The sequence below is a fragment of the Oncorhynchus mykiss genome, chromosome 31 (assembly GCF_013265735.2).
Source record: "Oncorhynchus mykiss isolate Arlee chromosome 31, USDA_OmykA_1.1, whole genome shotgun sequence".
Lineage (NCBI taxonomy): Eukaryota > Metazoa > Chordata > Actinopteri > Salmoniformes > Salmonidae > Oncorhynchus > Oncorhynchus mykiss.
Window position 1 is genome coordinate 26,015,594 of NC_050571.1, and position 24,868 is coordinate 26,040,461.

Consider the following 24,868-nt stretch of genomic DNA (forward strand, 5'->3'; position numbering starts at 1 on the left):
TGGGAAAGGGTTAGGACAGGATTGCGTTGCTTTTGTCGGAAGTTGACATACACTTAGGTTGGAGTCATTAAAATTTGTTTTTCAACCACTCCACAAATTTCTTGTTAACAAACTACAGTTTTGGCAAGTCGATTAGGACATCTACTTTGTGCATGACACAAGTAATTTTTCCAACAATTGTTTACAGACACAGTACATTTTCAGTGAAATAATCTATCACAATTCCAGTGGGTAAGAAGTTTACATACACTAAATTGACTGTGCCTTTAAACAGCTTAGAAAATTCCAGAAAATTATGTCATGTCTTTAGAAGCTTCTGATAGGCTAATTGACATCATTTGAGTCAATTGGAGGTGTACCCGTGGATGTATTTCAAGGCCTACCTTCAAACTCAGTGCCTCTTTGCTTGACATCATGGGGAAATCCAAAGAAATCAGCCAAGACCTCAGAAAAAAAACTGTAGACTTCCACAAGTCTGGTTCATCATTGGGAGCAATTTCCAAACGCTTGAAAGTACCACGTTCATCTGTACAAACAATAGTACACAAGTATAAACACCACGGGACAACGCAGCCGTCATACCGCTCAGGAAGGAGATGCGTTCTATCTCCTAGAGATGAACGTACTTTGGTGCGAAAAGTGCAAATCAATCCCAGAACAACAGCAAAGGACCCTGTAAAGATGCTGGAGGAAACAGGTACAAAGTATCTATATCCACAGTAAAATGAGTTCTATATTGACATAACCTGAAAGGCCGCTCAGCAAGGAAGAAGCCACTGAACCAAAACCGTCATAAAAAAGCCAGACTAAGGTTTGCAACTGCACATGGGGACAAAGATCGTACTTTTTGGAGAAATATACTCTGGTCTGATGAAACAAAAATATAACTGTTTGGCCAAAATGATCATTGTTATGTTTGGAGGAAAAAGGGGGAGGCTTGCAAGCCGAAGAACACCATCCCAACCGTGAAGCACGGGGGTGGCAGCATCATGTTGTGGGGGTGCTTTGCTGCAGGAGGGACTGGTGCGCTTCACAAAATAGATGGCACCATGGGAAAAGAAAATGATGTGGATATATTGAAGCAACATCTCAAGACATCAGTCAGGAAGTTAAAGCTAGGTTGCAAATGGGTTTTCCAAATGGACAATGACCCCAAGCATACTTCCAAAGTTGTGGTAAAATGGCTGAATGACAGCAAAGTCAAGGCATTGGAGTGGTCATCACAAAGCCCTGACCTCAATCCTATAGAAAATGTGTGGGCAGAACTGAAAAAGCATGTGCGAGCAAGGACGCCAACAAACCTGACTCAGTTACACCAGCTCTGTCAGGAAGAATGTGCCAAAATTCACCCAACTTATTGTGGGAAGCTTGTGGAAGGCTCTCAGAGCTATGTGGTAATGCCCCTGTGTGTCAGTCTAAATCCTCCCCCTGTGCCAAATGCCCCAGTGTGCCACACTCTAATCCTCCCCACCCCAACACCCACAACTCCTACTCTAACATCTACCACAGAGTTACAGTGAGACAGGAAGAGATGGAGTAAGGAAGAGGGATGGAGAACAGGGGAGGAGGAGTTAGATGAAAGGAGAGTAATGAGAATACATGAGTTACCAGGGAAGGGATGGAGAATAGGGGAGGAGGAGTGAGATGAAAGGAGAGTGATGAGATTACATGAGTTAGGGATGGAGGGATGGAGAATAGGGGAGGAGGAGTGAGTTGAAAGGAGAGTGATGAGATTACATGAGTTACCAGGGAAGGGATGGAGAACAGGGGAGGAGGAGTGAGATGAAAGGAGAGTGATGAGAATACACGAGTTACCAGGGAAGGGATGGAGGGATGGAGGGAATAGATCAATAAATAATAGAAAGGGAGGTCAAGACAAGTATAAGGATTGTGATGTGTGGTTGGGGATACAAGGATATAGGATGAAACAAGTGGCCTAACGTTGTGTTCAGAGACAGTCAACAGTAATAACTGGTAGAGGATGTATTCAGACACAGTCAACAGTAATAACTGGTAGAGGATGTATTCAGAGACAGTCAACAGTAATAACTGGTAGAGGATGTATTCAGAGACAGTCAACAGTAATAACTGGTAGAGGATGTATTCAGAGACAGTCAACAGTAATAACTGGTAGAGGATGTATTCAGAGACAGTCAACAGTAATAACTGGTAGAGGATGTATTCAGAGACCGTCAACAGTAATAACTGGTAGAGGATGTATTCCGAGACAGTCAACAGTAATAACTGGTAGAGGATGTATTCAGAGACAGTCAACAGTAATAACTGGTAGAGGATGTATTCAGAGACCATCAACAGTACTAACTGGTAAAGGATGTATTCAGAGACCGTCAACAGTAATAACTGGTAGAGGATGTATTCAGAGACAGTCAACAGTAATAACTGGTAGAGGATGTATTCAGAGACAGTCAACAGTAATAACTGGTAGAGGATGTATTCCGAGACAGTCAACAGTAATAACTGGTAGAGGATGTATTCAGAGACAGTCAACAGTAATAACTGGTAGAGGATGTATTCAGAGACCATCAATAGTACTAACTGGTAAAGGATGTATTCAGAGACCGTCAACAGTAATAACTGGTAGAGGATGTATTCAGAGACCGTCAACAGTAATAACTGGTAGAGGATGTATTCAGAGACAGTCAACAGTAATAACTGGTAGAGGAGGTATTCAGAGACAGTCAACAGTAATAACTGGTAGAGGATGTATTCAGAGACCGTCAACAGTAACAACTGGTAGAGGATGTATTCAGAGACACTCAACAGTAATAACTGGTCGAGGATGTATTCAGAGACAGTCAACAGTAATAACTGGTAGAGGATGTATTCAGAGACCGTCAACAGTAATAACTGGTAGAGGATGTATTCAGAGACCGTCAACAGTAATAACTGGTAGAGGATGTATTCAGAGACCGTCAACAGTAATAACTGGTAGAGGATGTATTCAGAGACCGTCAACAGTAATAACTGGTAGAGGATGTATTCAGAGACAGTCAACAGTAATAACTGGTAGAGGATGTATTCAGAGACAGTCAGCAGTAATAACTGGTAGAGGATGTATTCAGAGACCGTCAACAGTAATAACTGGTAGAGGATGTATTCCGAGACAGTCAACAGTAATAACTGGTAGAGGATGTATTCAGAGACCGTCAACAGTACTAACTGGTAGAGGATGTATTCAGAGACAGTCAACAGTAATAACTAGTAGAGGATGTATTCAGAGACCGTCAACAGTAATAACTGGTAGAGGATGTATTCAGAGACAATCAACAGTAATAACTGGTCGAGGATGTATTCAGAGACAGTCAACAGTAATAACTGGTAGAGGATGTATTCAGAGACCGTCAACAGTAATAACTGGTAGAGGATATATTCAGAGACCGTCAACAGTAATAACTGGTAGAGGATGTATTCAGAGACAGTCAACAGTAATAACTGGTCGAGGATGTATTCAGAGACAGTCAACAGTAATAACTGGTAGAGGATGTATTCAGAGACCGTCAACAGTAATAACTGGTAGAGGATGTATTCAGAGACAGTCAACAGTAATAACTGGTAGAGAAGGTATTCAGAGACAGTCAACAGTAATAACTGGTAGAGGATGTATTCAGAGACCGTCAACAGTAACAACTGGTAGAGGATGTATTCAGAGACACTCAACAGTAATAACTGGTCGAGGATGTATTCAGAGACAGTCAACAGTAATAACTGGTAGAGGATGTATTCAGAGACCGTCAACAGTAATAACTGGTAGAGGATGTATTCAGAGACCGTCAACAGTAATAACTGGTAGAGGATGTATTCAGAGACCGTCAACAGTAATAACTGGTAGAGGATGTATTCAGAGACCGTCAACAGTAATAACTGGTAGAGGATGTATTCAGAGACAGTCAACAGTAATAACTGGTAGAGGATGTATTCAGAGACAGTCAGCAGTAATAACTGGTAGAGGATGTATTCAGAGACCGTCAACAGTAATAACTGGTAGAGGATGTATTCCGAGACAGTCAACAGTAATAACTGGTAGAGGATGTATTCAGAGACCGTCAACAGTACTAACTGGTAGAGGATGTATTCAGAGACAGTCAACAGTAATAACTAGTAGAGGATGTATTCAGAGACCGTCAACAGTAATAACTGGTAGAGGATGTATTCAGAGACAATCAACAGTAATAACTGGTCGAGGATGTATTCAGAGACAGTCAACAGTAATAACTGGTAGAGGATGTATTCAGAGACCGTCAACAGTAATAACTGGTAGAGGATATATTCAGAGACCGTCAACAGTAATAACTGGTAGAGGATGTATTCAGAGACAGTCAACAGTAATAACTGGTCGAGGATGTATTCAGAGACAGTCAACAGTAATAACTGGTAGAGGATGTATTCAGAGACCGTCAACAGTAATAACTGGTAGAGGATGTATTCAGAGACCGTCAACAGTAATAACTGGTAGAGGATGTATTCAGAGACCGTCAACAGTAATAACTGGTAGAGGATGTATTCAGAGACCGTCAACAGTAATAACTGGTAGAGGATGTATTCAGTGACAGTCAACAGTAATAACTGGTAGAGGATGTATTCAGAGACAGTCAACAGTAATAACTGGTAGAGGATGTATTCAGAGACCGTCAACAGTAATAACTGGTAGAGGTTGTATTCAGAGACAGTCAACAGTAATAACTGGTAGAGGATGTATTCAGAGACAGTCAATAGTAATAACTGGGAGAGGATGTATTCAGAGACAGTCAACAGTAATAACTGGTAGAGGATGTATTCAGAGACAGTCAACAGTAATAACTGGTAGAGGAGGTATTCAGAGACCGTCAACAGTAATAACTGGTAGAGGATGTATTCAGAGACAGTCAACAGTAATAACTGGTAGAGGATGTATTCAGAGACACTCAACAGTAATAACTGGTTGAGGATGTATTCAGAGACAGTCAACAGTAATAACTGGTAGAGGATGTATTCAGAGACAGTCAACAGTAATAACTGGTAGAATGTAAAAAAAGAAAAATAACACATTTTTAAGGAGCAACAATAAAATAACAGTAGCGAGGCTGTATAGAGTGGGTACCGGTACAGAGTCAATGTGGAGGCTGTATAGAGGGGGTACCGGTACAGAGTCAATGTGGAGGCTGTATAGAGGGGGTACCGGTACAGAGTCAATGTGGAGGCTGTATAGAGTGGGTACCGGTACAGAGTCAATATGGAGGCTGTATAGAGGGGGTACCGGTACAGAGTCAATGTGGAGGCTGTATAGAGGGGGTACCGGTACAGAGTCAATGTGGAGGCTGTATAGAGGGGGTACCGGTACCGAGTCAATATGGAGGCTGTATAGAGGGGGTACCGGTACAGATTCAATGTGGAGGCTGTATAGAGGGGGTACCGGTACAGAGTCAATGTGGAGGCTGTATAGAGGGGGTACCGGTACAGAGTCAATGTGGAGGCTGTATACAGGGGGTACCAGTACAGAGTCAATGTGGAGGCTATATGCAGGGGGTACCGGTACAGAGTCTTGGTCAATTGTTAGGGCCTTCCTCTGATACCGCCTGGTATAGAGGTCCTGCATGGCAGGAAGCTTGGCCCCAGTGATGTACTGGGCTGTACACAGTACCCTCTGTAGTGCCTTGCGGTTGGAGGCCAAGCAGTTGCCATACCAGGTGATGATGCAACCATTCAGGATGCTCTCTATGGTGCAGCTGTAGGACTTTTAGAGGTTTTAAGGACCTATACCAAATCTTTTCAGTCTCCTGAGGGGGAATAGAAGTTGTCGTGCCCTCTTCACAACTGTTTTGGTGTGTTCGGACCATGAAAGTTGGTTGGTGATGTGGACACCAAGGAACTTGAAGCTCTCAACCTGCTCCACTACAGCCCCGTCGATGAGAATGGGGGCATACTCAATCCTCCTTTTCCTGTAGTCTACGATCATCTCCTTTGTCTTGATCACGGTGAGGGAGAGATTGTTGTCCTGTCACCACACTGCCAGGTCTCTGACCTCCTCCCTATAGGCTGTCTCATCGTTGTCGGTGATCAGGCCTACTGTTGTGTCGTGGGCAAACTTAATGATGGTGTCGGAGTTTGGTACACTTTCACTCTTTAATTTCATTCACTCTTTAATTTTATTCACTCTATAATTTCATTAATTCTTTAATTCCTGTTTTAGACATTAACCATGCCCCTTCTCTCTCTCTCTCTCTCTCTCTCTCTCTCTCTCTCTCTCTCTCTCTCTCTCTCTCTCCAGGTTGTATGAAGGAAAAGAACAGGAAGAGTTTGAGGAGTCTCTTCGGAGACTCTTTGAGTCCATCAACAACCTGATGACGAGTGACCAAAACACTACCGTCTTACTGCAGGTTAACACTCTCACTTCTCTGTCTTTCTCCTCCTCTCTCCTGTTATCCCCTGTCTGCTTCTCTCCTCCTCCCCTCTCTTCTCCACTCATCTCTCTCCTCCCCTAACTCTCTATATCTCACTCTCTCTCCATCTTCTCTTCTCTTGCTCAGTTATTGATGTCTTCATGTGTGCTGATTTCAGGTTTTATGATTCTTTCCCCATCCATGTGTCTCTCTCTCGCTTTCTCTCTCTCTCTTTCTCTGCCTCTTTCTCTCTCTGTCTCTGCCTCTCTCTCTCTCTGTCTCTGCCTCTCTCTCGTTCTCCCTCTCTCTCTCCAGGTGGCTGCTCTGAAGTACCTACCAACAGTCTTGCAGGATGTCGAGACAGTGTTTGATGCCAAACTCCTGAGGTGAGTGCTATCCTCCACTGCCTCCACCACCCCATGGCGACCCCTTTCACAGATCTCACAGGAACAGGAAATAGAACCACTGTCAACATCACTCAGACCCTTCTCAGGATGCCATATGAAGCAACATGTTTCTCACCTCATCCCTCACCTCAGTCACCTGTACCCAACGTCCCCCAACTCCGACCCTCTGACTGTCTCATCACATTGTCTCCACATAAACAAAGAAAAACAACGCAGTCTTAAACACTGTCTCTGCCCCCCTGCCCTCTACCAAGGTCACGACCTTATTCCCCAGTCCTCTTTAACTCTCAGGGACTCAACACCTCCTCCATTAACCTTTCATTAACCCCTAAAAGACAGACAGCCTTGCCTTTACAGTACCCATAATGAATATAGATATGGCTGTCTGCGACACGCTTTTACAATTATAGCATTTAACATTAACCATTTACATGAATTTAGCAGTATCATTTAATGGTTCTAGTTTCTGTATGACCAACAGTGGTTTGGTTCCAGACAATGTCTTTATTTCTGGCCTGACCTTCCTGTGACCTGTGTCTGAGACTTGTCTCTCTGGGGTGTGTGTGTGACTCTGAGATGTGTGTTCAGACAGTCCACATCTGTCTGGCCTGTTGTCTCTGGAGTGGCTGAGTGTCAACACAATGTTATGGAGGTGTTACCTGGACCAGACTGACAGTGTCTCTCTCTCTCTCAAAGATGGTTTTAAGATAAACAAAATAAACCAAATAGATCCCAATACGCAAAACATATCCCAAAACACACAACTGATCCCAATATACAAAACAGTATACAAAACAGATCCCAACACACACAACAACAGATCCCAATACACACACCAGATCCCAACAGACACAACAACATCCTCATCTTGATGTGTTCCATCGTGGTTGATATGTAGTCTAATGGTGCAGATACAGTGACTGAATGAGTGAGGATATGGAGGAGATGACAAGATGCCCTGAAGATAGTTGACTGGACCAACAATAATCGTAAAACGTCTGTTATGAGGGCGCCCATGTTGATATGTCAACCCTTTGTTGCAGTACGCTGGGCCATTATGGGAGCGCCAATTAACACACACAACCAGCAGGCCGGCTCCAAGTAGGGATGGAACGTGGGACGCTGTAAGACAGACCGACAGCTGTATATAATACAATAACATGACGTTTCAGTTTTGAATTACTCTCAAATAATTACAGAGCCTGATTAGCATGCGAGGCACCACGGAAATGTTATTTCTACTGTCCAGAAAACTGAAATAAAAGCAGTTGGCTTTATTATTCCATTTGTGTTGTTGGTCTGGCTAATGGAGGTGCTGTAATGGGTAATCTGGAATGGCAGCCCCCATGCTCAATCTCCCTACGAAGCGGCCAAGCCTTTGTGACCGGCTCGTTGAATCATTATTTGATTGGATTACGGGCTGAGGGTGACACCAACTGGTGTCTTCATTAGTGTCCGTCGTCAGTTTGGCTCGTCTGTGTCCCTAATGGCACCCTGTATACCCTGGTCAAAAGTAGTGCACTATATAGGGGACATGGTGCCGTTGGGGAAGCAACTCCCGTCTCTGTGCTGTCTAGCTGTATCTGTGTCTCTTTCCTCCTGAGTCTGCTCAGGTCAGGCAGAATGGCATTTAGTGTTTGGTTTTGAGTAACGCATGTAATTTCATCCGCTGTGGTAATGGTGTAATGCTATTCATATATGCTGCGGTAGCGTTCGCCTCGCACCTGAGCTTAGAAGACTTCCTGATTGAATAAAAACGCATAGAAAACAAGAAAATACTTCCACTCTACATGAAATGAGCCATGTGCTATTTACAACTGAAATGAAAGTGTTGTATTAACACTGTAGCTCCCCTCTCCATTTCCTTGCATCTCTTTCCGTCCGTCTCTCTCCGTACCCTATCAGACTCTCCATTAACAGGGCTTTACTGGTATGGGAAACACATGTTTATATGGTTATATACCCTCTCTTAACACCCCCTACCTCTTCCTCCCTCTCTCCCTCTTTCCCTCTCTCCAGTCGGTTGCTGTATGACTTCTACACCTGTATCCCTCCTGACAAGCTTCAGAAGCACAAGGTGGCCTCCATGACAGAGATTGTCAGCAGCAAACTCTTCCAGAAGCAGGGTAAGACAGACTGACCAATCAGGTCCCTCCATGCTAGGCAACTGAGCAATGACTGACCTCCATGTTGACTACCATATGAGCAGCCAACCAATCACATGCCTTATCTAGTAAGATATTTCAACATTAGGCCTGTTTGGTTAGATCAAGGCCTGCCCACTATCAGATCAGATATAAGGGTTCTCTTAAAAACCTATTTGGGATAGGGGGCAGCATTTTCACATTCGGATGAAAAGCGTGCCCAGAGTAAACTGCCTGCTACTGAGGCCCAGAAGCTAATATATGCATACTATTAGTATATTATGATGGAAAACACTCTGAAGTTTCTAAAACTGTTTGAATTATGTCTGTGAGTATAACATAACACATATGGCAGGTGAAAACCTGAGAAGAATCTAACCAGGAAGTGGGAATTCTGAGGTTTGTAGTTTTTCAACTCATTGCCTTTCCAAGATACAGTGAAATGGGGTCATATTGCACTTCCTAAGGCTTCCACTAGATGTCAAAAGTCTTTAGAACCTTGTTTCAGGCTTCTACTGTGAAGGGGGAGCGAATAAGAGCTGTTTGACTAAGGGGCTTGGCAGAAGGCCATGAGCTAAATCATGCACGTGGCCATGAGAGCAAGCTGCGTTCCTTTTCATTTCTAAATACAAAGGAATTGTCTGATTGGAATATTATTGAGGATTTATGATAAAAACATCCTAAAGATTGATTCTATACATCGTTGACATGTTTCTACGAACTGTAAGATAACTTTTTGACTTTGTCTGGACTAAGTGCCTGCGCCTCGTGAATTTCGATTGGTGAACTAAACGCGCCAACAAAAAGGAGGTATTTGGACATAAATTATGGACTTTATCGAACAAAACAAACATTTATTGTGGAACTGGGATTCCTGGGACTGCATTCTGATGAAGATCTTCAAAGGTAAGTGAATATTTCTAAAGCTATTTCTGACTTTTACTGACTCCACAACATGGTGGGTATCTGTATGGCTTGTTTTTGTGTCTGAGCGCTGTACTCAGATTATTGCATGGTGTGCTTTTTCCGTAAAACTTTTTTGAAATCTGACACAGCGGTTGCATTAAGGAGAAGTATATCTTTAATTCTGTGCATAACACTTGTATATTTTATCAAAGTTTATTATGAGTATTTCTGTAAATTGATGTCGTTCTCTGCAAATTCACCGGATGTTTTCGAGGCACAACATTATTGAACATAATACGCCAACTGAGATTTTTGGATATAAATATGAACTTTATTGAACAAAACATACATGTATTGTGTAACATGAAGTCCTATGAGTGCCATCTGATGAAGATCATCAAAGGTTAGTGATTAATTTTATTTCTATTTCTGCTTTTTTTGTGACTCTTCTCTTTGGCTAAAAAAATGGCTGTATGTTTTTTTGTGACTAGGCTCTGACCTAGCATAATCATATGGTGTGCTTTCGCTGTAAAGCCTTTTTGAAATCGGACACGATGGGTAGATTAACAAGAAGTTAAGCTCTAATTTGGTGTATTGCACTTGTGAATGTATGAAAGTTAAATACTTCTACAAAATATATGTTCTTATTTCTAGCCTTAATTAAGTACCCTACATCACCATTCAAACACACTACGGCCCACTTCACTCCCTCTCCTTCCCTCCACTCAGAGCCTATTACGAAGATCTAATTGGCCAGTAGTGATGTGATAAGTGGCCAATCCTCTCCCTCAGTAGCCCCCCCCCCCCCCCCCCCCCCCCCCCCCAGTCTGATTGATGGAAACCTCTGGTGCTACTGTTCTCTAATTGGCTCCTGATAAGTGGTCCGTTACCGAACCATCTCCACGGAGACAGACACGTCTGACATTTTGGCATCGTTGTCACAGCGCCCCGCTCCACTGTTTGTTTTTAAACTGATATCGGAATGAATATGTTAAAGAGAGAGAGAGAGAGAGAGAGAGAGAGAGAGAGACCAGCAGCAGAAGAGGCTCATTGGTAGTTAGACAGACAGCTACCCCCCTCCCCTTCTTCCCTTATCATCCTCTTCCTCTCTCCTCCCTGTTCCCCGCTCCCTGGCCCGTCTTTGTCTCCGGGTGACAGATGTTGTTGTGTCTGGGATGTGTGTGTGTGTGTGTTATTTAGCTGGTTTGCGGTTGATGATTATCGATGTTGTTTTTGGACGACGTTGCTATGGGTGAGTCATCAGTCAGCCATGCCCGGTAGCTGGTATAGTTGGGGACGGGGACGGGGGGGTAGAGTTGTGGAGAGCTCAACATCGCGGAGTGGCATGGCCTGGACGCTTCTCCCGTATTGATCACGTTGGCGGTGATTGATTCCCCTAGGGGCTCCGAGCGCACCGCGGCCGATGGCCAACTGTCACTATGCCCAGAGTCACTCTGCATTAACACAGAGAGGGGAGAGTGAGGGGAGAGAGAGGGGGAGAGAGGGAGTGAGGAAAGAGTAATGTCATGGGAGAGATGAGAGGAAATTGTTGATGGAGAGAGAGAGAGAGAGAGAGAGAGAGAGAGAGAGAGAGAGAGAGAGAGAGAGAGAGAGAGAGAGAGAGAGAGAGAGAGAGAGAGAGATTGACATCTGCGTTTGTTAGCTGGATGGACACACGCAAAGTTCATGTAGCTCATCAGCGTACCTCTGTCTCCCTCCGAGCCTGTCACTGGTCAGTTGTGACATTAATGAATCACCCTGTGTGACGATTCCTAACCCAATTCAAATGTTCCCTGTTCATCTGAAGTTCTTATCCATTTATTTAGTCATTCATACCGTCTCAACCCTGAGCCGTTAAATAAGGGCTGACTCATTGTAATTGAGATGTATTTGGTCTTGGGTTGTAGATGTGAGCCTGTTTGTGGGAGAGCATTTAGGCCAGTCAAATATGCAGGAGGGGAGTACATTTTATACCAGCTAATGGGTTCTGGTCTGACATCACTGCCTCCCAATACGTATCTACATGTTGAATCTGCCTGTCTGCCTCCCAATACATAGTGAATCTACCTGTCTGCCTCCCAATACATACTGAATCTCCCTGTCTACCTACCAATACATAGTGAATCTACTTGTCTGCCTCCCAATACATAGTGAATCTACCTGTCTGCCTCCCAATACATAGTGAATCTCCCTGTCTACCTACCAATACATAGTGAATCTACCTGTCTGCCTCCCAATACATAGTGAATCTACCTGTCTGCCTCCCAATACATGTTGAATCTACCTGTCTACCTACCAATACATAGTTAATCTACCTGTCTGCTTCCCAATACATAGTGAATCTACCTGTCTGCAGTGAATGTTTGTGTGTGTTCGTGTGCCGGGGGGGGGGGGGGGGGGGTGTCTATGTGTGTGTTCTTGATATTTGTGTGTGTGTGATTTGTGTGTGTGTGTGTGTGTGTGTGTGTTTCTTGGACTGGTTGCCTCTGTCCTAGGGTTTATGACACAGGGTTGCATCCATGGACCATGTGTAACGTTTCAACGGATTGGATTTTTTCCCTCTAGATTAATTTGACATACGCTCCATGGATTAAGGAGCCTGGCAGGCACATACTGTACAAACACATGCGCGCACACACACAAACGCACGTGTCTGTCACAATGGCTAATCTGTTTCTGGTTGCCCAGAAACATTTATGAGAAGCAATAATGGCTCAATTTACACAAACTATAATTCTGTCAGACAATCAGTGTGACAGGTTGAACACATCAAAACCAGATGGGATGGTTGAAGAGAGGAACCATACTGGATGGGATGGTAGAAGAGAGGAACCCTACTGGATGGGATGGTAGAAGAGAGGAACCCTACTGGATGGGATGGTAGAAGAGAGGAACCATACTGGATGGGATGGTAGAAGAAAGTAACCATACTGGATGGGATGGTAGAAGAAAGTAACGATACTGAATGGGATGGTAGAAGAAAGTAACCCTACGGGATGGGATGGTTGAAGAAAGACACCATACTGGATGGGATGGTAGAAGAAAGTAACCATACCGGAAGGGATGGTAGAAGAAAGTAACCATACCGGATGGGATGGTAGAAGAAAGTAACCATACCAGATGGGATGGTAGAAGAGAGGAACCATACTGGATGGGATGGTAGAAGAGAGGAACCATACTGGATGGGATGGTAGAAGAGAGGAACCATACTGGATGGGATGGTAGAAGAGAGGAACCCTACTGGATGGGATGGTAGAAGAGAGGAACCCTACTGGATGGGATGGTAGAAGAGAGGAACCATACTGGATGGGATGGTAGAAGAGAGGAACCATACTGGATGGGATGGTAGAAGAGAGGAACCATACTGGATGGGATGGTAGAAGAAAGTAACCATACTGGATGGGATGGTAGAAGAAAGACACCATACTGGATGGGATGGTAGAAGAAAGACACCATACTGGATGGGATGGTAGAAGAAAGTAACCATACCGGAAGGGATGGTAGAAGAAGGTAACCATACCGGATGGGATGGTAGAAGAAAGTAACCATACCAGATGGGATGGTAGAAGAGAGGAACCATACTGGATGGGATGGTAGAAGAGAGGAACCATACTGGATGGGATGGTAGAAGAGAGGAACCATACTGGATGGGATGGTAGAAGAGAGGAATCCTACTGGATGGGATGGTAGAAGAGAGGAACCATACTGGATGGGATGGTAGAAGAGAGGAACCCTACTGGATGGGATGGTAGAAGAGAGGAACCCTACTGGATGGGATGGTAGAAGAGAGGAACCATACTGGATGGGATGGTAGATGAAAGACACCATACTGGATGGGATGGTAGAAGAGAGGAACTCTACTGGATGGGATGGTAGAAGAAAGACACCATACTGGATGGGATGGTAGAAGAAAGTAACAATACTGGATGGGATGGTAGAAGAAAGTAACCCTACTGGATGGGATGGTAGAAGAAAGTAACCATACTGGATGGGATGGTAGAAGAAAGTAACCATACTGGATGGGATGGTAGAAGAGAGTAACCATACTGGATGGGATGGTAGAAGAAAGTAACCATACTGGATGGGATGGTAGAAGAGAGGAACCATACTGGATGGGATGGTAGAAGAAAGTAACCATACTGGATGGGATGGTAGAAGAAAGACACCATACTGGATGGGATGGTAGAAGAAAGACACCACACTGGATGGGATGGTAGAAGAAAGTAACCATACTGGATTGATGGTAGAAGAAAGGAACCATACCGGATGGGATGGTAGAAGAAAGGAACCATACCGGATGGGATGGTAGAAGAAAGGAACCATACCGGATTGGATGGTAGAAGAACAGAACCATACCGGATGGGATGGTAGAAGAAAGGAACCATACCGGATGGGATGGTAGAAGAACAGAACCATACCGGATTGGATGGTAGAAGAACAGAACCATACCGGATGGGATGGTAGAAGAAAGGAACCATACCGGATGGGATGGTAGAAGAAAGGAACCATACCGGATGGGATGGTAGAAGAAAGGAACCATACCGGATGGGATGGTAGGAGAAAGGAACGACAGATCAGGACAAGCAGAGACAATAAAAGAGTCCGTTGTTTATTTGTTTTCTTGCTCATTCTCTAAAGCAGGCCAGAGGGTTCAATCTAATCTGTGTGCTAACCCTTCTCTCTGTCTATCAGTCTGTGGGGGGAGGCCCTGCAGTAGGACTGTACCAGAGAGGAGGAAGCAGCAGCAGATCTTGTCTTGCCCAGAGCGAGGCTTTTATTTGAAAGTGAGCGAAACATATAATATGTACAAAAGAAAATAACAAAACTGGTAATTGAAAAGACTAACTAAATCAAATAGATGTCTTTAAATGTCTTTAAATGTCTTCAGATGAAGTGACGGAGGACATTCTGACAATCGTTCGACCATCCATCTCTCTCTCCTTCCATCGCCAGCCCTCTGACCATACGGTTGCTACCCAGACCAACAATCAACATCGCATCCTAGTTTTAGACAGCAAATGAATGAGAGAGAATTGATCCAATATATTAAGTCGGGGTGAGACCATACATTTGTAATGCTTTTTAGTTTTGAGTAAATGATCACGTGGGTCTTTCTGATAACTCAATATGATTTCTGAAGATAGACAGTATTAACTGAGCTAGAGAACAGACAGTTATTCTACTTAGAGTGAGGCAAAGGACATTTACATTTACTCTCTTGTCCAGAGGGACTTACAGGAGTGACTTGATACATTTTCACACTTTTTCATATTGTTTCTACATATGTGTGCAGGTGTACAGTATGTGTATAAACTTGTATGTCTATGTCTGTATGAGACTGTGTATTTTATTCTATACATGAGTCATTTACACCCCAAACACACACAGCTGAACCTAGAAGCACATACTGTCTGATCTGTCCATACCCATCTTTGATTACTACTCTACACCCATCCCGAAAGCAACGATGAGTTACTATGGAAACTGTTGGGTTGGGTGGTGAGAGAGGTGGGGGGGAGGGAGGTGGGAGAGGGGGGAGGGGGGAGAGGGGTGGAGGAAGAGAGGGAGGTGGGAGAGATGAGTGAGGGGGAGTAATGGAGAAGAGGAGATGGAGTTTTGTCATTTTGGGAAATGTCTCTCTGTCTGTCTGTTTCTCATTCTGTCTGTCTGTCTGTTTCTCATTCTGTCTGTCTGTCTGTCTGTCTGTCTGTCTGTCTGTCCGTTGTTTGTTATTTTGGACAAGGCTATGTCTAAGGATCTGAGAGGAAGAGGACAGATACTGCGTACTGACGAGCCAAGGAGTGGACAGGGACAAATAAATCAATTTCTTCATCTATTCCTCTCTTAACTTGTCAATTAAACACATCAGTAGACATAATCAAATAAACAGACAATTAATGGATCAATACGCTTGGCATGCTGTTGAAAGAGAGACAGGCAGAGCGAGACGGCCGGACAGACTGAAACAGACAGACAGAGAAAGAGACAGACAGACAGACAGACAGACAGACAGACAGACAGACAGACAGACAGACAGACAGACAGACAGACAGACAGACAGACAGACAGACAGACAGACAGACAGAGAAAGAGACAGGCAGAGCGAGACGGCCGGACAGACTGAAACAGACAGACAGAGAAAGAGACAGACAGAGAGACAGACAGAGAGACAGACAGACAGACAGACAGACAGACAGACAGAGATGGCACAGAGAGATAGTAATAGTGATTTGGACTACCACCAGTCCTTTCCACCCCCTAGATGTAGCTGCTTGTTTCAGGACTGGCCTCCTCTATTACCTTCCCAATCTAACTCTGAGACAGGGATCCTAACCAACCAGTGAAAGAGAGAAAGAAGAGGAGGAGGAAGAGGGCTCTGATTTAGATGCCCGCCAGTAATTGGAATGTCACCTTATTACCATGCTAGATAGTTTATTGTGCTGGCTGGGACTCGGTGGCATGAAATGAAAAATGGAAAGTAGCTTTTCAGCTGGCTGCTGATTTATCATGGCTGTTTCCACTGCCTGCCAGCCAGGGATGGCTGTCCATTTCTATTCAATTAGACACACACACATACAGACATACACACACACACACACACACACACACACACACACACACACACACACACACACACACACACACACACACACACACACACACACACACACACACACACACACACACACACTCAAATACATAAACAAAAGCTGAGATTATAGAGAGTAAACAGTTTTTAGAATGGAATAAAGATTAGTACTTCAGGCTGTGTGTGTGTGGGGGGGGGGACTTGGTGGGTGAGAACATGTTAAACACCATTGTCTCCTCTAGCCAGAGTTTAGCATTTAACTTTCACTCACTCTGAGGCCCGCTTTTCATAGGCAAAATACATCCTGCAGAGCACAGGCACGTGCATACGCACAAACAGGGTTGAAGTGGTCTGGTCTCGAAAATTGCTTGCTGGGTAATTTAGTTATTTTGTTCTTGGCTGGTACAGTAATACCCTCTCTCACTTCCTGACCCTCTCACCTTATCACCCTCTCACCTTATCACCCTTTCTCACTTCCTCACCCTCTGTCACCTCCTCACCTTCTCTCACCCTCTCAACTTCTCGCCCTCTTTCTCCCACCTCATCACCCTCTCTCACCTCATCACCCTCTCTCACCTTCTCTCACCCTCTCAACTTCTCACCCTCTTTCTCCTACCTCATCAGCCTCTCTCACCTTCTCAGCCTCTCTCACCTTCTCAGCCTCTCTCACCTTCTCAGCCTCTCTCACCTGCTCACCCTTTCACCTTCTCACCCTCTCTCAACTCCTCACCCTCTCTCACCTCCTCACCCTCTCTCACCTCCGCACCCTCTCTCACCCTCTCAGCTTCTCTCCCTCTCACCTCATTTTAAGAAATATTGGCCCAGTCTATTTCATGGCTCAGTGATAGACTAGCGTCCTGTCCAGGCGGTGTACAGCAAGCTACCTCACACTGCAGAAACAGGAGATAACTTCCTGCCCTTTGGGCCATCCTGGCTAACTTACTATTTCATATATCACCAGACAGGTGTGTTGTATTGTAACCACAATATGTTTGAGTAGAACTTGTGTAGGGGAGGAGTGGTTGGTTGGGTTTGGACATGTTTACATTAGAGGAGAGTCAATACAATGTCTTGTCTCTTATCTCTCACTGTTCACATAAACAGTAGCAAGGAGGAAGATCAACTTTCTCACTTTATCTTTGTTTATTCTCTCTTTCTCTGGATCACTGAGCTGTGTGCATCTCTTTGTCTGGATCACTGAGCTGTGTACAACTCATCTGGATCACTGAGCTGTGTGCATCTCTTTGTCTGGATCACTGAGCTGTGTACAACTCATCTGGATCACTGAGATGTGTACATCTCCTTCTCTGGATCACTGAGCTGTGTGCATCTCTTTGTCTGGATCACTGAGCTGTGTGCATCTCTTTGTCTGGATCACTGAGCTGTGTGCATCTCTTTGTCTGGATCACTGAGCTGTGTACATCTCTTTGTCTGGATCACTGAGCTGTGTACATCTCTTTGTCTGGATCACTGAGCTGTGTGCATCTCTTTGTCTGGATCACTGAGCTGTGTACAACACATCTGGATCACTGAGATGTGTACATCTCCTTCTCTGGATCACTGAGCTGTGTGCATCTCTTTGTCTGGATCACTGAGCTGTGTGCATCTATTTGTCTGGATCACTGAGCTGTGTGCATCTCTTTGTCTGGATCACTGAGCTGTGTACATCTCCTTCTCTGGATCACTGATCTGTGTACATCTCTTGGCAGTGTACTACTCTCTCTTTACTTTCCCCCTCCTCTAACTCCTCTTCTTCTCCCTCTTCCCTCCCCTCCCCTCCCCTAACTGCCAAGTCTCCTCTCCTCCCAATTTTCTCCCCTCCTCCCCATCCCCCTCTCCTCCTCCCTGTCCCCCCCCCTTTCCTCCCACCTTTCCTGTCTCTCTCAGTGCAGTGATTGAGTGCTACGTTTCCTGTCTCTCTCAGTGCAGTGATTGAGTGCTAGGTTTCCTGTCTCTCTCAGTGCAGTGATTGAGTGCTAGGTTAGACCCAGGCTATCTCAGCACGACTTGCCTGCTTGCTCTCTGTTAATAATGACTCTCCTCTGCCTAAATGAGCTTTTAATGTGCTTAGTCTACCTGCGGCTAGAGAGAGGGAGGGAAAGAAAGAAAGATTAAAGAATGGAGAGCATTGAGTTTGGTATTTGGTATTTTATTAGGATCCCCATTAGCTGTTGTAAAAGCAGCAGCTACTCTTCCAGGGGTCCACACAAAACATGAACCATGACATAATACAGAACATCAGTAGACAAGAACAGCTCAAGGACAGAACTACAGTTTAAATGGTCAGTGTGTGGTTGTGCAGTTTGAGAGACCCTGTTGTATATGTTCGGTTGTTTGATCACCTGTGTGTGTGTGTGTGTGTGTGTGTGTGTGTGTGTGTGTGTGTGTGTGTGTGTGTGTGTGTGTGTGTGTGTGTGTGTGTGTGTGTGTGTGTCTGTGCGCGCGCGTGTGACTGGAACCTGACCATCCTGAATATGTGTTGTGTCCCTCAGAGTGCCGTGACATTCTTCTACCCATGATGCTTCGGGAGCTGAGTGGAGCGCTGAAGGACATGGGGGAGGGGCCTCATGACGAGCGGAGGAACAGCGTGGAGCTGCTCAACAACATCCTGGAGGTCCTGAGCAGAGACAATGTGGTGAGACACACACACAGCCTATCAGGACACAGCCTGTCAGGGCACAGCTTACTGCTTACCCATTTGAGCCTAGGTTTCTTCCTAGGTCCCTTCCTTCTAGGCAATGGTGTAAAGTACTTTAAAATACTACTTACCTTTTACTTTTATTTCACTACATTCCTAAGGAAAATGATGTACTTTTTACTCCAGACATTTTCCCTGACACATGTTGAATGCTTAGCAGGACAGGAAAATGGTCCCTTGTCATCCACACTGCCTCTGATCTGGCAGACTCACCAAATACACATGCTTCATTTGTAAACGATGCCTTAGTGTTGGAGTGTGTCCCTGGCTGTCTGTAAAAAAATAAAAATGAATGGTGCCCTCTTGTTTGCTTAGTATAAGGAATTTAAAGGGATTTATGCTTTTACTTCTGATACTTAAGTGCATCTTTAGCGATTGCATTGACTTTTGATACTGAAATATATTTAAAACCAGATACTTTTAGTCCAGTAATATTTTACTTGGTGACTTTCACTTTTACTTGAGTAATTTTCTATTAATGTATATTTACTTTTACACAAGTATGACAGTTGGGTACATTTTCCACCACTTCTTCAAGGGAGTTTCCTGACCACTGTGCTTTCTCTTGCATTGCGTGCACTTTAGGGTCTAGGTTGTGTTACTGTTACTGCATTGCATTGCGTGCACTTTAGGGTCTAGGTTGTGTTACTGTTACTGCATTGCATTGCGTGCACTTTAGGGTCTAGGTTGTGTTACTGTTACTGCATTGCATTGCGTGCACTTTAGGGTCTAGGTTGTGTTACTGTTACTGCATTGCATTGCGTGCACTTTAGGGTCTAGGTTGTGTTACTGTTACTGCATTGCATTGCGTGCACTTTAGGGTCTAGGTTGTGTTACTGTTACTGCATTGCATTGCGTGCACTTTGGGGTCTAGGTTGTGTTACTGTAAAGCACTTTGTGACTGCTGATGTTAAAAGGGCCTTTAAACATAAATGTGATTGATTGAAACTGACCACTCAGAAGGCTTCAGCGCTTACCAATCCCACACAGGGGACCGTAGTGAACAGCAGATTAATCACATACTACCTCACATCTATCCCCTTTTGGCTTCACACATTCACTGACCCACACATAGAAATAGGCACCTAGGTATATTACCATGCCTGCCTGTACGCACGTATTCCTACACACAAAGTGAAGGCTTGTTAATAAAGGCTTGTAAAAGGCTTGTTAATAAAGGCTTGTAAAAGGCTTGTTAATAAAGGCTTGTCAAAGGCTTGTTAATAAAGGCTTGTAAAAGGCTTGTTAATAAAGGCTTGTCAAAGGCTTGTTAATAAAGGCTTGTTAAAGGCTTGTTAATAAAGGCTTGTCAAAGGCTTGTTAATAAAGGCTTGTCAAAGGCTTGTTAATAAAGGCTTGTCAAAGGCTTGTTAATAAAGGCTTGTCAAAGGCTTGTTAATAAAGGCTTGTAAAAGGCTTGTTAATAAAGGCTTGTAAAAGGCTTGTTAATAAAGGCTTGTCAAAGGCTTGTTAATAAAGGCTTGTAAAAGGCTTGTTAATAAAGGCTTGTCAAAGGCTTGTTAATAAAGGCTTGTCAAAGGCTTGTTAATAAAGGCTTGTAAAAGGCTTGTTAATAAAGGCTTGTCAAAGGCTTGTTAATAAAGGCTTGTCAAAGGCTTGTTAATAAAGGCTTGTCAAAGGCTTGTTAATAAAGGCTTGTAAAAGGCTTGTTAATAAAGGCTTGTAAAAGGCTTGTTAATAAAGGCTTGTCAAAGGCTTGTTAATAAAGGCTTGTAAAAGGCTTGTTAATAAAGGCTTGTCAAAGGCTTGTTAATAAAGGCTTGTCAAAGGCTTGTTAATAAAGGCTTGTCAAAGGCTTGTTAATAAAGGCTTGTCAAAGGCTTGTTAATAAAGGCTTGTTAAAGGCTTGTTAATAAAGGCTTGTTAAAGGCTTGTCAAAGGCTTGTCAAAGGCTTGTTAAAGGCTTGTAAAAGGCTTGTTAATAAAGGCTTGTTAAAGGCTTGTTAAAGGCTTGTCAAAGGCTTGTCAAAGGCTTGTTAAAGGCTTGTTAAAGGCTTGTTAAAGGCTTGTTAATGGCTTGTCAAAGGCTTGTTAATAAAGGCTTGTTAAAGACTTGTTAAAGGCTTGTTAAAGGCTTGTTAAAGGCTTGTTAAAGGCTTGTTAATAAAGGCTTGTTAATAAAGGCTTGTCAAAGGCTTGTCAAAGGCTTGTTAATAAAGGCTTGTCAAAGGCTTGTTAAAGGCTTGTTAAAGGCTTGTTAAAGGCTTGTTAAAGGCTTGTCAAAGGCTTGTAAAAGGCTTGTCAAAGGCTTGTTAAAGGCTTGTTAAAGGCTTGTTAAAGGCTTGTCAAAGGCTTGTAAAAGGCTTGTCAAAGGCTTGTAAAAGGCTTGTCAAAGGCTTGTAAAAGGCTTGTTAAAAGGCTTGTAAAAGGCTTGTAAAAGGCTTGTAAAAGGCTTGTTAAAGGCTTGTTAATAAAGGCTTGTTAAAGGCTTGTCAAAGGCTTGTCAAAGGTTTGTTAAAGGAGTGTCAAATGCTTGTTAAAGGCTTGTTAAACGCTTGTTAAAGGAGTGTCAAAGGTTTGTTAAAGGAGTGTCAAAGGCTTGTTAAAGGCTTGTTAAAGGCTTGTTAAAGGCTTGTTAATAAAGGCTTGTCAAAGGCTTGTTAAAGGCTTGTTAAAGGCTTGTCAAAGGCTTGTTAAAGGCTTGTTAATAAAGGCTTGTTAAAGACTTGTTAAAGGCTTGTTAAAGGCTTGTTAAAGGCTTGTTAACAAATGCTTGTTAAAGGCTTGTTAATAAAGGCCTGTTAAAGGCTTGTTAATAAAGGCTTGTTAAAGGCTTGTTAAAGGCTTGTTAAAGGCTTGTCAAAGGCTTGTTAAAGGCTTGTTAAAGGCTTGTTAATAAAGGCTTGTTAAAGGCTTGTTAATAATGGCTTGTCAAAGGCTTGTTAAAGGCTTGTTAAAGGCTTGTCAAAGGCTTGTCAAAGGCTTGTCAAAGGCTTGTTAATAACGGCTTGTTAAAGGCTTGTTAATAAAGGCTTGTCAAAGGCTTGTTAAAGGCTTGTTAAAGGCTTGTTAAAGGCTTGTTAAAGGCTTGTTAATAAAGGCTTGTTAAAGGCTTGTTAAAGGCTTGTTAAAAGGCTTGTCCAAGGCTTGTTAAAGGCTTGTTAATAAAGGCTTGTCAGAGGCTTGTTAAAGGCTTGTTAAAGGCTTGTTAAAGGCTTGTTAAAGGCTTGTTAAAGGCTTGTTAAAGGCTTGTTAATAAAGGCTTGTCAGAGGCTTGTTAAAGGCTTGTTAAAGGCTTGTTAAAGGCTTGTTAAAGGCTTGTTAAAGGCTTGTTCAAATTTATTGATCATTTTCGTCAACATCCACTAAATTGCAGAGCGCCAAATGCAAATTATTATTTTTAATTTTTTTTATTTTCATGAAATCACAAGTGCAATATAGCAAAACATAGCTTAGCTTGTTGTTAATCCACCTGCCGTGTCAGATTTCAAAAAAGTTTTTCGGCGAAAGCATTCCAAGCGTTTATCTAAGGACATCTCTCTCAGCAGACAAAACATTACAAACAGCTAGCAGCCAAGTAGATTGGTCACGAAAGTCAGAAAAGCAATAAAATGAATTGCTTACCTTTGATGATCTTCGGATGTTTGTACTGACGAGACTCCCAGTTACACAATAAATGTTCATTTTGTCAAAGGCTTGTCAAAGGCTTGTTAAAGGCTTGTTAAAGGCTTGTCAAAAGCTTGTCAAAGGCTTGTTAAAGCAATTTGTTGACAGAATAGAACCACAGAACCTTTGAAGTGAAGTTATGCCTCTATTTCCCTCATTGCTTAGGCAATGTAAACATATGTTTCGCATGCCAATAAAGCCCCTTAAATTGAAATGTAATTGAGAGAGAGAGAGAGAGAGAGAGAGAGAGAGAGAGAGAGAGAGAATGAACAAATAAGTTGTGATGAAGAACAGTGACTTAGCTAGAAACAAAGAGGGAGACTGACATAAAAATGGAAATTGAATAACAGGGCAAAACAGCCAGCCAGACACAGACAGGGACACAGGCAGACAGGCAGACAGACAGACAGACAGACAGACAGACAGACAGACAGACAGACAGACAGACAGACAGACAGACAGACAGATATAGAGACAGAGGTAGACAGAGACAGACAGAGGTAGAGACAGACAGACAAAGAGGTAGAGACAGAGACAGACAGACCGAGACAGACAGACAGACAGACAGACAGACAGACAGACACAGAGACAGAGACAGAGGTGGAAACAGAGACAGACAGAGGTAGAGACAGAGACAGACAGACAGAGGTAGAGGTAGAGACAGACAGACAGACAGAGGTGGAGACAAACAGACAGAGAGATAGAGACAGACAGACCGAGATAGAAAGAAAGGTAGAGACAAACAGACAGAGGTGGAGACAAACATACAGAGGTAGAGACAGACATACAGAGGTGGAGACAGACATACAGAGGTAGAGACAGACATACAGAGGTGGAGACAGACATACAGAGGTGGAGACAAACATACAGAGGTGGAGACAAACATACAGAGGTGGAGACAAACATACAGAGGTGGAGACAAACATACAGAGGTGGAGACAAACATACAGAGGTGGAGACAAACAGACAGAGGTGGAGACAAACAGACAGAGGTGGAGACAAACAGACAGAGGTGGAGACAGAGACAGACAGAGGTGGAGACAGACAGACTGAGGTGGAGACAGACAGACAGAGGTGGAGACAGACAGACAGAGGTGGAGACAGACAGACAGAGTTGGAGACAGAGCCAGACAGCGACAGAGACAGAGACAGGCAGAGTTGGAGACAGAGACAGGCAGAGTTGGAGACAGAGACAGGCAGAGTTGGAGACAGAGACAGACAGAGGTGGAGACAGAGCCAAACAGAGGTAGAGACAGAGACAGACAGAGGTGGAGACGGAGACAGACAGAGGTGGAGACGGAGACAGACAGAGGTGGAGACAGAGCCAGATAGAGGTGGAGACAGAGACAGACAGAGGTGGAGACAGAGACAGACAGAGGTGGAGACAGAGACAGGCAGAGTTGGAGACAGAGACAGACAGAGGTGGAGACAGAGACAGGCAGAGTTGGAGACAGAGACAGGCAGAGTTGGAGACAGAGACAGACAGAGGTGGAGACAGAGCCAAACAGAGGTAGAGACAGAGACAGACAGAGGTGGAGACGGAGACAGACAGAGGTGGAGACGGAGACAGACAGAGGTGGAGACAGAGCCAGATAGAGATGGAGACAGAGACAGACAGAGGTGGAGACAGAGACAGACAGAGGTGGAGACAGAGACATGCAGAGTTGGAGACAGAGACAGACAGAGGTGGAGACAGACAGACAGACAGACAGAGGTGGAGACAGACAGACAGAGGTGGAGACAGACAGACAGAGGTGGAGACAGAGACAGATAGAGGTGGAGACAGAGACAGACAGAGGTGGAGACAGAGACAGACAGAGGTGGAGACAGACAGACAGACAGACAGACAGAGGTGGAGACAGACAGACAGAGGTGGAGACAGACAGACAGAGGTGGAGACAGAGACAGACAGAGGTGGAGACAGACAGACAGACAGAGGTGGAGACCGACAGACAGAGGTGGAGACCGACAGACAGAGGTGGAGACAGACAGACAGAGGTGGAGACAGACAGACAGAGGTGGAGACAGACAGAGGCAGCCTATAGATCTCTGGTCTGTGTGTACTGTCTTTCTGTCTCTAGTAGTTTAATATACTGTCTGAATCCTCTGAAAGTCTTGGT

The 24,868-nt window shown here is 44.0% G+C and overlaps 1 protein-coding gene across 2 annotated transcripts in view; it reads left to right on the forward strand.

Annotated features, from left to right (window-relative positions):
- Nucleotides 1–24,868, forward strand: part of LOC110504415 (dedicator of cytokinesis protein 2) — a 136,807-nt gene that overhangs the window by 34,672 nt on the left and 77,267 nt on the right. For both annotated transcript variants that reach the window (XM_036969568.1, XM_036969569.1), the window contains exons 22-25: nt 6,266–6,374; nt 6,693–6,763; nt 8,804–8,910; nt 18,916–19,058. In XM_036969568.1, the coding sequence (XP_036825463.1) occupies nt 6,266–6,374; nt 6,693–6,763; nt 8,804–8,910; nt 18,916–19,058 (430 nt within the window). The remainder of the gene's footprint in view (nt 1–6,265; nt 6,375–6,692; nt 6,764–8,803; nt 8,911–18,915; nt 19,059–24,868) is intronic.